This window comes from Eublepharis macularius, chromosome 2 (assembly GCF_028583425.1).
Source record: "Eublepharis macularius isolate TG4126 chromosome 2, MPM_Emac_v1.0, whole genome shotgun sequence".
Taxonomy (NCBI): Eukaryota; Metazoa; Chordata; class Lepidosauria; order Squamata; family Eublepharidae; genus Eublepharis; species Eublepharis macularius.
This window is the reverse complement of record NC_072791.1, coordinates 174,473,651-174,489,929: the sequence shown is the minus strand read 5'-3', so window position 1 is coordinate 174,489,929 and position 16,279 is coordinate 174,473,651. Positions and strand designations below refer to the sequence as shown.

Genomic DNA, 16,279 nt, shown 5'->3' with positions numbered 1-16,279 from the left:
GAGGGTCTATTGTCTTCTTCTGATCAGGCTACCTGTAACTGCAATTTGAGCTTAATCCCTGTGTATTCAGAGAGGAAAAACTCTTACAGATACCTAGAATGAAATGTCATTTCACCACAAACTCATCAGGAGGTGGTGCCACCACAGAAAATGCTTGTTGGGCAGCGACCAATCTTACCTGGTTGTAGGGTGGCACTTTCAAAGGCTCTGTTCACATAACTGAAACTGCTGCAGTGGAGCATACTGAGCAGATGAGGGACTCAGCCCATGAAGGACTTTCTAGCATACAACCCACTGACTGCAGATGTTTTGCACACTAACTTTATGCTTGTTTAAATACAATTATTGTTAAAAACTCTTAGACACTGAATATGTAAGTTAACCACTTACCTGTTCTTCTTCTTTCTTTTTCTCTTCTCGTCTTTCCTCAAGTTTTTTTGTTACTCTGGAGTTGAAAAAATACATACATAAACTGAGGAGGAAACCTATACTAGGAAGTATCACATAAAATGTTTACACTTGGCCTTCCAGAGACATGAAGCAAATTCTACTAAAGACAAGCATGTTACATTAAAGCAATTTCACTTCTGGAAACCAATTTTGGGCAGAACATATTTATGTTTTTAATTTCAGAATACCAGGCTCTTACTCAAGCTTATAAAATCACTCTCAATGTATTCTATTAGTAACTAGTAGCTTACTGGTACATGTGATACAAATGAGTTTATGAAAGAAGAAGATACAGGAGTCAGAACTTCCTTTAAAGAAATGTCAGAATCAATATGCTGTGGTTCTTAACAACAACAACAACAACATTCTAACTCTTTTCCAAGAGCAGTATTCCTGAGCTATTTGGAAGTTTTAATTCAAATACCTGAACATGTGAATCATACCATCAGTCCATCAAGGTCAGTTCTGTCTACTCAGACTGGCAGCAGCTCTCCAGGGTCTTAGGTAGAGATTTTTACATTACCCACTACCTGGTCCTTTTAACTGGAGATGTTGGGAATTAAACCCAGGACCTTCTGCATGCCAAGCAGACATTCTACGTCTGAGCTACAACCCCTCCTCCCGAAGCAGATAACTGTCAAAACGTACATACACCTTTCCCCCAAGCACTCATGCCTGTAAACTTTTATGCACCATTCTAATTCAAAATTATATTACATTACATTATTTATTACATTATATGCATTACAAATATCTAAAAGTTCAGAATCCCTACCCATATAGTACATATGGCCCAACTATCCAGCTAGAGCGGCCTTGATTTGTGGTAACTTACTTGGTCTGTGATAACAAAGTGATAGCGAGTGTACAAAACAGAAAAGATATCTGTACTTTGTCCCAAAAGACTGCAATTTAACAGAGAGAATTACAACCGTGCTATATACTGTATGTATACTGTATAGCAAAGCTAAGGGAGCAGATAACAGAGCACACAACAGGAGTCTACTGAAAGACATAACAGGTTTGCCAAAGCAATGGGGTTTTGAAGATAAAATATAGGAATTGACTTGATGGATAACAGAGGACTTACACTGCATCACAGTTCCATGCCTGAGCTGAACAATTCAGCTGGCAAACCGCTTTTTGGCTACCTTTCTTCTCTGCCAGTTAGCTCATTTTATTATGCAGGCTTTTGCTTTGTTCTCTCTTGCCCTTGTTTCCCTCTGCCCAACACTGGCTGCCTTCCTTTATAATAATACCAGAGGAATCACAGTGTGAATAACACTAAAGAAAGATAAACCACTGTGAAACACAGAGCTTTCCAAATGAAAGCAAAGAAAAAATAAAGGTGTATACCAAATATTATAAATAACGCTTTAGTTATTCTCAGTAGTCTATAAATATCTGATAGTGCAGAGAAATAATGTAACAGTTTAAACAGTATCAAAAGACAAACAGTTAACAAAACTTCATACAGTAAATTTGTAATCTACACAGTGTCTACAGCACAAATGGAAAAAAGTTGTAATTTGCACATTATCCACAGCACAAGACAGGGTTTCCAATTTAATTCCCACATTTTGGTGCTTCAATCTCTTCTTCAAGAATGGAAACTTGCAGAACATCAAAAGTACAGTCAAAGTCAAATATTTACAGTTAAACCGCTTTCATTTGGAAAGCGCTGTGTTTTATAGTGGTTTATCTTCCTTTATAACACGGCTTCTATGTGTATCTTTGGGTTAGATCCTGCAAGAGGCTCTGGTGCAGAACTCAAGTGGACATTCTGCACATAAAGCATATGCTATTCCACTGAACTACCAACCTTCCCCATTCTTATGTCTTCCTCTAGAAAGGTATGGTTTTGAAATGTATTAATCTTTCTCTCTCTTTACCACTTATCTTATTGGCCCATCAATTCTGCCTTTCATTCTCTCTCTCCAATTATTTTCTGAACTCCCCACGTACATTTACCAATAATTGTTCTACTATTCATTTTATTCTCCCCCCCCCATTCACCCTCTCTTTTTTCCTGTTCTAGTCCCCCTTTTCTGCCATTCCCTACTGCTGATGCAACTTCTTTTCCTCCCTCAACTGAACCCACCACCTGTCATCTTGGTTCAATTCATTCTCTGTTTCTCTAACAGCTCCCTCTTCTCTTTAATTGTTTACTTGTATTTTAGCCCCTCCCTGCAGACATTACTCTTTTCTGTGTAGGCAAGCACTTCCCCACTTTAACAATGACAATTTCCCCACAATTTCATAAGTTTGAGCTTTCATCTTTTTATAATTGTTCTCATCTCGAAGAAACTTGAGCACTCTAAAAGAAAATCTTTTAACATCTTGCATCTTCTTTATCACTTTATTTTTAATCCAATTCCCTCTTCAGGTCATTAAATTTGGTTTTCATCCTTTTACTCTACTGAAACTACATTCCATACAGTTTTAGTATACAGATCTTCTAGACGCTAAAGCAAAAGAAGACCATTGCCAGCAGAGTGAAGTAGGAGTTTTCCACTGCCTCAGTCTTACTGTAGACCAAAGGAATCTCAAGAACGTTGTGTGTGGGGTGGGTGGGAGGGTAGGGAAGGACTAAGGTGGGTTGCTGGGTCCTCTGGAGGTGTAAGTGAGGGGGGAGTCGCACCACTTCACACATGCACTCCCGAGTGCCCCCGCATCATGCCAGGAATGACATCATTGCCACTGTGAAGCGAGTGGCACTGCACTTCATCCCCACTGCCATGTTCATGCACTTTCCCCCCTGCTGGCCAGATGTGAGGTGGCAGGGGGTGGAGGCTGGGGGATCCCTCACCCCCTCTGGTGGACTGGCAAGCCTAGATCTAAGTGGGGGAAGAAATAGGCAGAAAACACTCTCCATTTTTCTACCAATAGAAGTTCCATTCTGCTGGTGTAAATGAGCAGAATAGCACTTTTAAATCCAATCCTCCTTCCCCTATTCTTAACCTTGAACTTCATTTTTATTTTTGAATTAATTTGCCTGCTTGATTTTCACTTTGATTACATCACTTCCTTGTGTTTTTATTTCTGTAGGCTTCTTTTTAAGGATCTGACTACCTCAACTAACAAATTATTCTTTTCTTCTTCCTTGCTCTCTTTGCTTCTCCAGTGCTAAACATCCCAGACACTTCTTTGACAACTGTCATTTCTTGTTACCTTTTGCTTGCTGCAGCTTAGGTGTAGCATGCCCTTCCTCTGTAATCTTTTAAAAGTAATCTTTCATTCCCACCTTACTCTCTGCACAGTACCTCAAGTAGCAGTTTCTTTATGCCCAGCAACTGGTAAAAGTTTTCTTCCCTCCCAAGGTCATGCCTTAGACTATGAATTTGTAGACTGGGATTCCTTCCATTTTTGTTATGTAGTACCTGATATAACTCAGGTTCTCTCAATACAGCAGGTGACAAAGGTCCATCCCGCTACTAGCACTGCTACAAAGTCTCATCTTCTCTTTCCCCTTAATTATTTCTCATATCCAGTGCAGAATACAAATGTGCCCCTGAACTAGCCCAGAGCAGCTGGTGCCAAGTATCAGGTGGCACTTTCAAACACCCACACTTTTAGAAGCATTTTAAAAAAAAGAAATTAACAGAATGACTGTTTTGATCATATAACACTAGTTACTGCAATTATATTTGTACAAATATACCAACCTTTTATGAAAATTTTGCCAAATTCAATATTTTGTAAAACAGCAGTAAAATCTGCAAACAACAACAACAACAACAACAAAAACTCCAAACAAACCTTTCTACTTTGGCAGACAGGTCATCTGTAGTCTGTGGTTCTGCTCTTCTGTTATTTTCCTCAAGAAACTCATTTGTCTGGACCAAATTTATTGCAGCTTAAGATAGTGTAAAAATCACAGGTAAATGGGAGGGGGAAGAGAAAATTTTTTTAATATTGAACATTTATTGTCATAAAGGAGAAAACAGGGTTAACATACCTGTAACTTATGTTCATCGAGTTCTTCTGTGCTGACACACATGGGGACTGCGCAGGCGCAGGCCAGCCGCCGGAGAATTTTCTAGAGCTTCCATGGCTCCGAAGGGGCCGTTTGTCGCGCGCCTCAGCGACCGTTTTCCCGCCCAAACGGTCACGTGATCCTCCAGCGACCAACGGCCCCTTCCCTCAGTTCTCCCTTGCCGCCGCTTGACCAACACACCTCAGCCATAACACCTTAAAAACACCAATTTCCGTTACAGCCATCACATTATCGTGCATTGGAGTTCACAGCGGGGTAGGAGGGAGGGTTGTGTGTCAGCACAGAAGAACTCGATGAACATAAGTTACAGGTATGTTAACCCTGTTTTCATCTTCGTTCTTCTGTGCCTCCACACATGGGAGTGTACCAAGCTTCACACAATAAGGAAGGCGGGGGTGAAGTCCAACACAATTTTATTAAGCAAACAAGATCAACAATAAATAGATATGCATATATACATCTATGTAAAAATACTGTGTAAGGACACATAAATACTCAATATTTACATATATACACACCCCCAGGTACATATATACACACTTTCACTCAAGGGTACCCAACAGGTACGCCAAGAAAGTCATTCCAAAACTCCCTCAGGAAAAAAGGGAGTGTAAGACAGCCTTGGCCACAGATACATCCTGCTCCGCATTGACATCAATGGCGTAATGCCTGACAAAGGTGTCTGCAGAGGACCATGTGGCTGCTTTACAAATGTTAACCAGGGGCACCCCCCTGAGGAGTGCCGAAGAGGATGCTTGGGACCGCGTGGAGTGGGCTCTGACATGAAGCGGGCAAGCCACCCCTGCCAGGGAATAGGCCTTGCTAATGGCCGTCACAATCCACCTAGACAGGGTCTGTGAGGAAGCCCTGCTACCCTTGTCCTTGGCCCCAAAACATACAAACAGGTGAGGACTAGAACGGAATCCCTTCGTCCTATCCAGGTAATAGGCTAGGGCCCTCTTCAAGTCTAGGGAATGGAGGGCCTTTTCCCCCTTAGAGGAAGGTTGAGGAAAGAATGCAGGTAGTGAGATATCCTGCGAGAGGTGGAAGGCGGACACCACCTTGGGCAGGAACCTGAGGCAGGGACGCAGGACCACCTTGTTGGGATGAAACACAAGAAAGGGAGGGTCAGACCGCAGTGCAGACAGCTCACTGACCCTTCTGGCCGATGTGACGGCCACCAAGAATGCTACCTTGTAGGATAGCATATCCAAGGGGCATGTAGCCATAGGTTCAAATGGAGGCAACATGAGACGTGAGAGCACCAAGGACAGCGACCACTGAGGCACTGGCGCCGACACAGGTGGGTAAAGATTGTACATGCCCTTCAGGAACTGGTGGGATTGTGGGTGAGAAAACACCGTAGCACCCTCAACTCGGGCGTGAGCAGCTGATATCGCTGCCAAGTGTACCTTGAGGGAGGACACCTTCAAGCCCAGGCCACGCAAGTGGCACAAATACTCGAATACAACCCCCAAGGGACTGCTGTCAGGCACCACTCCTCTGGCAAGTGCCCAGAGCTCAAACCTGCGCCACTTGGCCGCATAAGCGCACCTAGTGGATGGCCGACGAGCATTCAGGAGGACCCTCTGTACCTCGTCAGTAAAGCCTACAGGGGAGGAACGATCCGCCAAGCCGTTAGGTGCAGCTTCCTGGGATCGTGGTGGACTAGGCTCCCGTTTAGGAGAAGGTCTTGCCGAGGGGGCAGACTCACATATGTCCGTTGGGACATCCGCAGGAGCTTCGGGAACCAAACCTGCCGTGGCCAGAAGGGGGCCACCAGGATGCAGTCCGTCCCGTCCTCCTCTATCTTGCACAGGACCCTGGGAATCAAGGGGAACGGAGGAAACATGTAGTGCAAGCCCTGCGTCCACGTAAACTGGAAGGCATCCCCAATAGAGAGGGGGTCGCTCCCTGCCCTGGAACAGAACGTGTGGGCCTTGGTGGTCGCCGCAGTGGCGAACACGTCTATCACCGGATGACCCCACATCTGGAAGATCGGCCCAACGCACTCTACGTTCAGTTCCCACTCGTGGTCCAGCAAAGGGACCCTGCTGAGGGCATCTGCCCGGGCATTGTCTGACCCAGCCACGTGTATAGCACGGAGCGACACGCCGTTCTTGATAGCCCACTGCCAAGTGAGTGTGGCTTCCCGGCACAGGGCCATGGACACTGTGCCCCCCTGCTGATTCACGTAGTACATGGCAGTCGTGTTGTCCGTCTGCACCAAGACCTGACGATTTCTCAGCAGTGCTGTAAGAGACACAAGTGCGAAACGAATGGCCCTTAGTTCAAGCACATTGATATGGAGGGTCTTTTCCCTGTCAGACCAGACATCTTGCACAGACACATCACCACAGTAAGCCCCCCATCCCAACAGAGAGGCATCAGTGGTAACCGTGATGTCATGGTGTTGATACCCAAAAGGGGTCCCTCTAAACAAGTTGTCATCAGACAGCCACCAGTCCAAGGAGGAGAGGATGGCCCTCGGGATAGAGAATTTGAGGGACGGAGGGTGCAGCAGAGCATCGTACCTCCGCACAAACCAGTTCTGGAGAGGGCGCATACGCAGCCTAGCGAAAGGCACCACAGAGGTGGCCGCTGCCATATGCCCTAGTAAGCACTGGATAGTGCGCACAGACTGGAATCGGTTCCTTTTAAACATGGACACTAGACCCCTTAGGGACCGAGCCCTCTCCAAGGGGAGCAGGGCCTTACCCTCCACAGAGTCTAACAGTGCACCAATGTAGGACACCTTGCAGTTGGGCACCAGCTTGGATTTCTCCAAGTTCACCAGGAGCCCCAGGCGTTGGCAAGTGCTAAGTACCAAGGCAATGTCCTGCACCAGCCTAGACTCCGATTCAGCCACGATGAGCCAGTCATCGAGGTACGGAAAGATGGTACAGCCTTCTTCCCGTAGGAAGGAAACCACAGGGGCCACACATTTAGTGAACACTCGTGGGGCAGTGGACAGGCCAAAGGGAAGCACCTTATACCGGAAAACCCTTTGCCGGTAAACAAAGCTCAGGTATTTCCTGTGCTCCTTCCGTATGCCCACGTGAAAGTATGCGTCCTTTAAGTCAAGAACCGCAAACCAATCTCCCTGTTTCAGCAAGGCGATCACAGCCGCCAACGTAACCATTTTGAATTTGGTCACCTTGAGGAAGGCATTAAGGCCCCTCAGATCTAAAATGGGACGTAAGCCCCCATCCTTCTTAGGGACCAGGAAGAACCTAGAGAAGAAACCCTTTACAGAGTCCTCATAGGGCAATTCTTCCACAGCACCCTTGGCCAAGAGCGACACGATCTCCGCATCCAGCTCGGCCATAGTGTTATTGACAGCTGTCAGGGGTGAACTGCATCTAGGCAGCTCAACGAATTCCAGCCCGTATCCCAGTTCAACAATAGTTAAGACCCATGAGTCAGATGTTATTGACTCCCACTCAGAGAGGAGTGGACTCAGTCTGTCCGAAAAGTCCGGGGATACGGCTGGCGTGACCCGTCAGTACTGCCTCCCGGCGCCCTGCTGATCTTTCTGCTGGGCCGGTAGCTGCGCCGGACGAGGCTTGAAGGGCCGACGCCTCCTCTGCTGTTGTGCGCGAGGGTAAGGCCGCTGCTGGTAGGCAGGATACTGTTGGTAGCCCGGCCGCTGATGTTGGTATCTGCCCTGGTAGTGGTAAGGGCCGGACCGGGGAGCGTACCGTGGCCTGGAGGAGGGCTTGTCCGCTGGAGCCAGACCCAAGGACCGCGCCGTCTGCCTGTCCTCTTTTTTCTTTTTCAGGGTCTCGTTGGTCGATTTGGAGAACAGCGAGTCCCCTTCAAAGGGCATGCTCTCCACCCTGGAACGCACCTCCTGGGACAGGGCCGTAGACCGCAACCAGGAGTGGCGCCTGAGGACCACCGCCGAAGCCATTCCCCGAGCAGCAGTGTCGGCAGCGTGGCTCCCGGCATTCATTTGCTGTTTAGACAGCCGGACAGCCTCTGTCTGCAACAGGGAGACGACAGCCTTCTGCTCAGGTGGAAGGTCTCGAGTGTAGGATGCCAACTTCTCCCAAAGGTACAATTGGTACCCTGCCATGATGGTCTGGTAGTTGGCGATCCTCAGACCCAGCGAAGCGACGATGTACTGGCGCCTGCCCATGGCATCCAGCTTCTTGCCCTCTTTATCGGCAGGCACCGAGGAGTGACCCGACCGTCGGGGGTTGAATTCCTCCGTGACCAAGGAGGAAGGTGGAGGGTGTTTCACCAGTGCCGGCCAGGTACCCTGCTTGATCTTGTAGAGCTGCTCAATCCTCTTGGATGTTGGAGGCTGATCACAGGGCACCTGCCATACCTTCTCCACGATTTCCTCAATACCCTCGAGCACTGGAAACCCAACGTACGCCGGATTATCCCCGTAAATACGTTTGAGGAGCTTGTCCTTGGTCTTCGGGGCTGCTGAAGAGATGTCCATCTCGAGAGCCTTGGCCATCCTTGCCATCTGGTCGGCGTAGATGCGGAGGTCCTCGAATGGGGAGTCCGCAGATGGCACTAGCTCCTCAGCTGGCGATGGTTCGGACCAGGACTCCGACTGGTAGCCGCCAAAGCTCTCCACATCCTCCTCATCGGAACCGAGCTGGGATTCCGGAACCTGGAGCGGAGGGGGAGCCCACGCCGACCTCGATGTCGAAGGCCTCGGTTCCGACACGGAGAAGCCCGCAGGTGCCCCCTCCCATTGGCAACGGTATGGCGAGGGGAGGTAGGAAGCCTGTCGATGCCGGGAGGCAGTGGACCGGACTGATCGGACACTGTCCCCGGAACCATGCCGCTCACGACCGACCGGAGGTGGAGACGGACGGACAGGCGACGGACGGCTCCGACGAGGAGACGGGCTCGGTTCCAGCCTCGGCGACCGAAGGGGAAGCGATGGTCGGCTCCGACGGCGCGGGCTCGGCTCCGGCCCCGACGAGAATTCCGCGGGCACCGTCTCGAAGGCCATCGGATCCGGCACTGGCACGGAGATGTCTTCTGGCTCCGGGGAGCCCAGATGAGGGGAAGGCGTGTGAGGAAGCACGATGACCTCCTCCTGAGGAGCGGGACGCGGCGACCGGTGATGCTTGGTCTTCTTCTTCTTCTTCGCTGGTTCCGAAGAAGACCTCGGAACCGACGCGCTCCTCGCCTTCGAAGGGGACCTCGGCTTCGACCTCTTCGCCTTGATCGGGATCGAACCGGTCGTCGGTTCCGACCGGGGACTCGGTACCAGGACCCTCGGTTCCGAAGCTGGTCTCGGATCCGACCTGGTAGAAGACGCGCTACGGGGCGGCCGCACCGGTCCCTGCTCTGGAGAGGCCGCTCTCGACGCCGAGGTACTCGGGGGACGCGGTTTCGACCCCGACCTCGCGGAGGCCACTGAGCCAGCTCTGGAATGCCGTTCGGCAGAGGGGCTAGGGCCGGCCTTGGACGGACGTAACGGGGTTCCCTCCGACATGACCTTCTGCCACAGCGAGGAATTAAGCCGGGCCTTGCGATCCTGCCGGGCCTTGCTGGTGAAACCCTGGCAGATCCTACAGGCCGAGACATTGTGGGTCTCCCCCAAGCAAAAAAGGCACAAATCATGGCCATCGGATTTGGCCATTTTGGTGTGGCATTTTAGGCAATGCTTGAAGAGAGCCGTAGAGGCCATCTTCAGGGGCACGCGAAAGAAGGGTCAAAAACAGTCCGAGTCAAATTACCGAGTCCACGTCAAAGTCCAAAGCGAGATCCAAAGAATAGTCGAGGTCACGAAGTCCGAAGTCAAAAGCCAAGCAATCAGTTAGAGTAAAGTACGAAGCACAAAAGCACAGAGCAACGAAGCTCACGTTCTCTCCAAGCGGCGGCAAGAAGAGAACTGAGGGAAGGGGCCGTTGGTCGCTGGAGGATCACGTGACCGTTTGGGCGGGAAAACGGTCGCTGAGGCGCGCGACAAACGGCCCCTTCGGAGCCATGGAAGCTCTAGAAAATTCTCCGGCGGCTGGCCTGCGCCTGCGCAGTCCCCATGTGTGGAGGCACAGAAGAACGAAGATGAACAGTGATTACTGTTTAAAACTCATGAACTTAAACAATTCAGCTACAGAAAATGCACCACTAAAGGTATCAATAATTCAAATTGGATCACTATTTAGAAACAAGCAGATAGGTAGGAATGTGTTGCTGCGCATAGTTGCCATATTGAATACTTCTGCTTTAGATACAGATCCTTTATTTAAAAAATTAAGCACTTAAAGCAAACCACATACTGCATTTTTTAAAGAGTTGGGACCAGTTTTCCTTGGATCTTACTTACTGTTCCAGCAGCCACAGAGCTGCAGTGGGGAAATGCTTTACTGCCAGGGCCCAATTAGGCTCAAGACCATTTTCCTGAGCCAGAACAGTCAAAGGGGGTGTTATTTGCCTCATTATGAAACTTCACACAGAGAATAATTCCTGCTAGGTATGTTTGAGAAAAGTGCCCCTCGCCCTTCCCTCATGATGATATCCTGAGCTAAAACAAACCATGAAAAAAAGCAAACAAACCATGATGTGTAATCTGATCCATTGCTTACATTGCCATAAATGCCTGTACATAATGCACCAATGACATCCACCCTATGCATCATTATATCACTTTTAGCTTTGCTGTGCTCCTGATCCTCTAAGAGCAAGAGATGCAGCTTCTGAAGTACCATTTCCCAGATGAGCGAGAAGCATGGTGGGGACAGGCAAGAGTATGGAGAAGAACAAAATGTTCTTCTCCAGAAGTGAAAGCCGCAGTAGATGAATAAGGAAGACACGAGAATGGGTTGTTACAGACAACTGAACAGCTGAATTAGTAGTACTGTAACATTCTTTAGATTACATACTGATTTTCAGAAACTTGAAATGATATTTCAAAAGCAGCTTTATTAACAAGTAAATAGCTATTAATACTTACAAGCTGAAGACACATGTAGCCTTTCAGGATGTGCTTCTATGGGTTCAGATGTTTGAGATCCAGAATCATCTGTGATGTTATAGAGAGAGGATGAACATGAAGCAGGACTTTCTAATGATTCATTTTTTAACATGTGCATCTAAGGGGGAAAAAAGATGTATGCAGAGAAGTTATAATTTAGGAACATTGCTTTTGACGCCTTTTTGTGTAAAGTGTAAATAACTGCTATCTTTTCAAGGACAAAATTTATATCCAATTCTGTCTAGTCTCCAGACAGCAAAGTCAGCACAAAATTAAATGAGACATGGAGATCCATGTCATATTTTTAAAAGAGATCCAAACAGGGATAGCCAATGCCTCTAGATGCATCCATAAATTGCAATCAGCAGGGCTTACTTTCAGCTAAGCCACCCAATAAACCAAATGCCATAGAAATGCACTTGTGCAGTCTCACCAGTTAGAAACAAGTGTCCTACAGCTTTCCTAAGTACGTTTTCCAAGGTCACTAACAGTGCAATCCTAAGAAGAGTTACTCCAGTCTAATCCCATTGCGATCAATGAGCTTAGATTGGTGTAACTCTGTTTAGGATTGTACTGAAAATCACTAAATTTCAAAGTGTACTTAGAAAAAGTCTTCTAAGTGCTAATGGTCACACAACACTTAGCAAAAGAAATTGCCCTCTGAGAAAATTTTCTGACACTTGGAAAACTCACTAAGTACTGGAAGAGGCACTGGGGTCATTAGTTTTCTGACCAGACAGAAAATTTCCTTCTTAATTACAAATATATTAGCAGTTTGCCAGAGCTCTGTGGTTTGTTCATAATGTTGTCAGCTGTGGGTGCTGGAGATAATGCAACATGAGTTAAGTGAATTGCAGTTCCAGTCTTGGATTTATAACTAATAAAAGGTGGTTCTTATCCTACTTATGACTCCTTTTTTTCTATTAAGCTAAAGAGGCTAGGAAATGAAAACAAAGCTCACCTGCTTAGCCCCATGCCAAGATTATTATTTTAGCCTCTAGCACATTTCAATCTCTTTTCACAATACAGTTAAACCTCAACAAATAACCTAATACTTAAATATTTTTATATTTTATGATATCCACAATAATCAAATCATCAGATCTATCTACAACTAAAAATAATTTCAGAGCTCCACACAAATCCAATACATCTCGGTGACTTCAAGATTTTGGCACAAAGTTTTAGTGCCATTAAGATAAATTTCACTACTGTTTCCAGTCCTTTTGTCATTCCCTAAAAGATGATTTAGTAAGTGATAGTCAGCAGAGTGATCTGGAAAGGAGGCCATAAGAGCGGCTGTCATATTAAAACTTAGCTTAGCCTACAAAAAAAGAAGAAAAAGTGTAAAATAGATTCTGAAGTCTGAGTTCCACAAGGACATAACCTCTGGTCCTGAGAAATTTCCCTAAATCTACCCTTTAACACCCACTAAAAGAAGCATATTAAAATGAGCTAATGAAAACAACCTGCAATAAAGCAGGAACCAAAGGGCAGAATAAATACTAATTACAAAAAAATTAAAACAAGCAAAAAGCCAAGGTATTTAGAGAACAAACCTGCCTAGTGTCAGTTACAAGAAGCTACCAATCCAATTCTTCATGTCTTCCTCTCACTGAAACTCCTTAAAGTGTTTAAGCATAAAATCAGTGCTAAACTGCTCTATGGCATTCCAATATGGATCACAGCCTTTAATAAAGAAGTCAAAAAAATACAATCTAATTTTCTAAGGAAAATTCTAGAGCTGCCATCATGTGTGCCCTATGCAGCTATATATTTGAAGACCAACCAAAGACGCCTAGAGACAAGTCTGGATTCTAACAATTAAATTCTGGCTGCGTTTGCACTTCAGGAGCAGCCCCAATAGTCTTATTGCATACATGCTAACCAAATCCCAGTCTTCTGCATGGTTAGCCGATACGGGGGGAAAAAATCTCTGTAATTGGACGTTGCCTTGATGAATTAGTTTTTCTTTCCGAGAGGTCTGCATTTGCTTTGATTAAACAAAGACTTGTAGATACTGAGATGCAAGAACTTAGGAGCCTCGCCTCTGGTAGATGCTCCCCTCTGAGATGGAAGATTTCCTCTAATGGTTCTTTGGCGGTGAAGTTTTCTTGTTTGACCTCCCCTTACCTCCGGAGAGCATTTATGTTAGCGTGCTTTAATGTTTGTCCTTCTGTGGTACTCCATGGGAGGTTTAAGAAAATTCCTTACTCCACAAGGTATTGTGCCTGTGGCTTGAGGGATATAGAAAGTACTGAACATGTTCTCTTGTACTGATTATTGTATTGTGATATTCACACCATTTATCTAGAACCTTTGCTTGAAAATCTTGAAGGTCAATTGGATTATAGTAAGACACGTCTTTTACTATCCACACACAACCCTGAAATCATTGAATCTGTGGTTAAATTTCTTTGTTGTGCATCAAAAGGAATTGTTTATTTTTGTGCATCAAAAGGAATTGTTTATTTTTGTCTCCTTCCTGACTGTGCATATGTATATCCTGTTATGCCAATAAAGGTATTCGATTAGATTCGAAACTCCAGCTTTATTTAACTCCCAATGTTGATAAATGAGTCAATGAAAACTCATTTCAGCAATTTAAGTCTGTAACTAAGCAAAACATCTATGACATAAAAAATACTTTTTTAAAGCAAGCCAAATCATACAGTTTAAGAATTCAATAGGCATAATTACTTCTAGCTTGTACAAATTAAACATGAAAGCATTATTTTAAAAAAATACTTCACTATGTTGTAAAAGCTAGTATGTCACTATTTGTTACCTGTTTGACTTTATTAATTCTTGTAATAAGTTCCTCTGCAGAAACACTGCCAGCAATTACTTCCAAAGGGATTCCATTGTCTCCTATAAAGAAACTGGATGGAACACACACTACAGGATCTATGCAGTAATAGTAAAGGAAGATATTTATATATATATATATATATATTGCATTTGTAATACTGTACTTTTGTAATATTGCACCACAGCACCCACCAACAACTTTGCTGCTGCCAGCCAGGTGTTTTTAGAAAGTGGGCGGGGTCAAATGAATCTTTTGCCTAGCAAGGCTGCTGGATTGGCCACTGGAGATCTAATTGTACAGATTTTTAAAAATATTGCTTCACAGTAGCTGGCACCAATGCACAAGCCTCATCATATGTAACTGCAGGTAAGATATGGCAGCTATGCTATTTCAGAACTCCAAAGGTGACTGCAGGCTCAAAAAAGCTGGAGGCCACTGCCTTATCCTGTTCCAAGGGATTATTCCATTAACCCATTTAATACATTACTTTAACAAAAGACTGATTCATTGCTTAATCATATCAACAATCCATCCAGTGCAGGTCTATTTCCAATAGCAGCTACCCAGATGCCTCCAGGAATTTTATAAGCAAGGAAAGAAGATGATGACCACCAATGTTTTGTCCTAGCATCCTGTTTTCAGAGCAACACTGTCTCTTAGGGTTGCCGGTCCTCTGGTGGGGGCTGGGAATCCCCCGCTCCCAGCTTCCTCTCCCTGGCACTACTCACCTGGCCAGCGGGGGAAAAGGCACGGGAATGTGCCTCCCAGGGGGTGCTCTCGGTACAAAGCAATGATGCCACTCGTGCAGGCCTTGGAAGTGCTCCTGAGCTTCACGCTGGGCTGATTCTTAAAAAATCTGACCATTTGGGGCCCAAATCGGCCCAGCACAAAATCTAGGAGCACTCCCAGGGCCTACACAATGATGCCACTCCCAGAAGTCTCAGGCCTACTACCAGTGAAATTTACTGTCCAAAAGAACTATGTATCAGAACCAAAAGAACTCCATATAGGAAGCTATGTTTAATGGTGCTCATGTGGCAGAATATATTTCACTCATCATAACGAGCAGTGAGAATCAGGATATCAGCTAGCATTGTTACAAACAATATAACCATAAGCAATTAGTAATGCAGGGTAGAAAATTGTCCACATCTATATTTTTAATGGAAAAAATGTATTTCTAAAAATGCAGTGTTTCAAAATTTAGTTATAAATATTTACAATGCCCATCAAACTTGGCATTCTCTAAATTGTTATTTTCCTCTTCTAAGCAGTTACTCCTAAAACACATACATATCTATTCATCTGCAAATCAGGGAGGAGGTACATTAAAGCTGAAGTGTATATAATGCAAATCAAAAATCAATTTATGAGTTAACTGATGGCCTGAAAGTCAAATAAAAAAAAATTAAATCTATATTGCATCACATATTGAGAAGTGAAACCAAACCAAAACAAAAAGAGAAATCTTTCATTTATTTTTTAAACTGGAAAGATAGGAAGTATTTTTGTGAACTACTTTGGTAGTTTGAAAGAAATCACAGGGTTGGACCCTACCAACTTCTCTGCAGGGGCAAGAGGAAGGAGAGGCAAACTTCCTCAGTTCTCCTAGTCCCCATACAAAGTGTTTTTTTGGTCACACAGATCACCCTGAAGTTGGTAAACAGATGTACTGTGAACTACAAAAATTATTTCTAAATTTCTTTGAATATAAAAAGCACATCAATGCAGTATTTCATTTCAACTCCTGGCTATTAGAAAAAATGAGATATTTATATAATATAAAATTAACATGGCAGGTTTTTAAAAGTTTTGTTCACTCAAAATATAATAGCTCAAATTCCAACTGACCTGCCCTGAGCAATTTTCTGGAAAAAAAACTTCTGGAAAAAAATTCTGAAAATCACAGGCTAACTTAGGAATGCTGCTTCTTGCAGCTGTCTTCATACATGGATCATCCCTCTTACAATTCCAGTTTTTGATGAGCATTGTGTCATGATATGGATCAGGACAAAAATATGACAGAAAATGTAGGGAGGAAAAAGGTTTGGCAAAATTCTGGAGGAATGGA

At 45.2% G+C, this 16,279-nt stretch overlaps 1 protein-coding gene across 1 annotated transcript in view; it reads right to left on the bottom strand.

Annotated features, from left to right (window-relative positions):
- UBXN4 (UBX domain protein 4) overlaps positions 1–16,279 on the bottom strand; it is a 37,772-nt gene that overhangs the window by 5,835 nt on the left and 15,658 nt on the right. Inside the window, exons 4-7 of the mRNA XM_054971769.1 lie at positions 14,185–14,303; positions 11,376–11,514; positions 4,210–4,306; positions 391–445 (exon numbers count right to left, since the gene is read on the bottom strand). Of these exons, the coding sequence (XP_054827744.1) occupies positions 391–445; positions 4,210–4,306; positions 11,376–11,514; positions 14,185–14,303 (410 nt within the window). The remainder of the gene's footprint in view (positions 1–390; positions 446–4,209; positions 4,307–11,375; positions 11,515–14,184; positions 14,304–16,279) is intronic.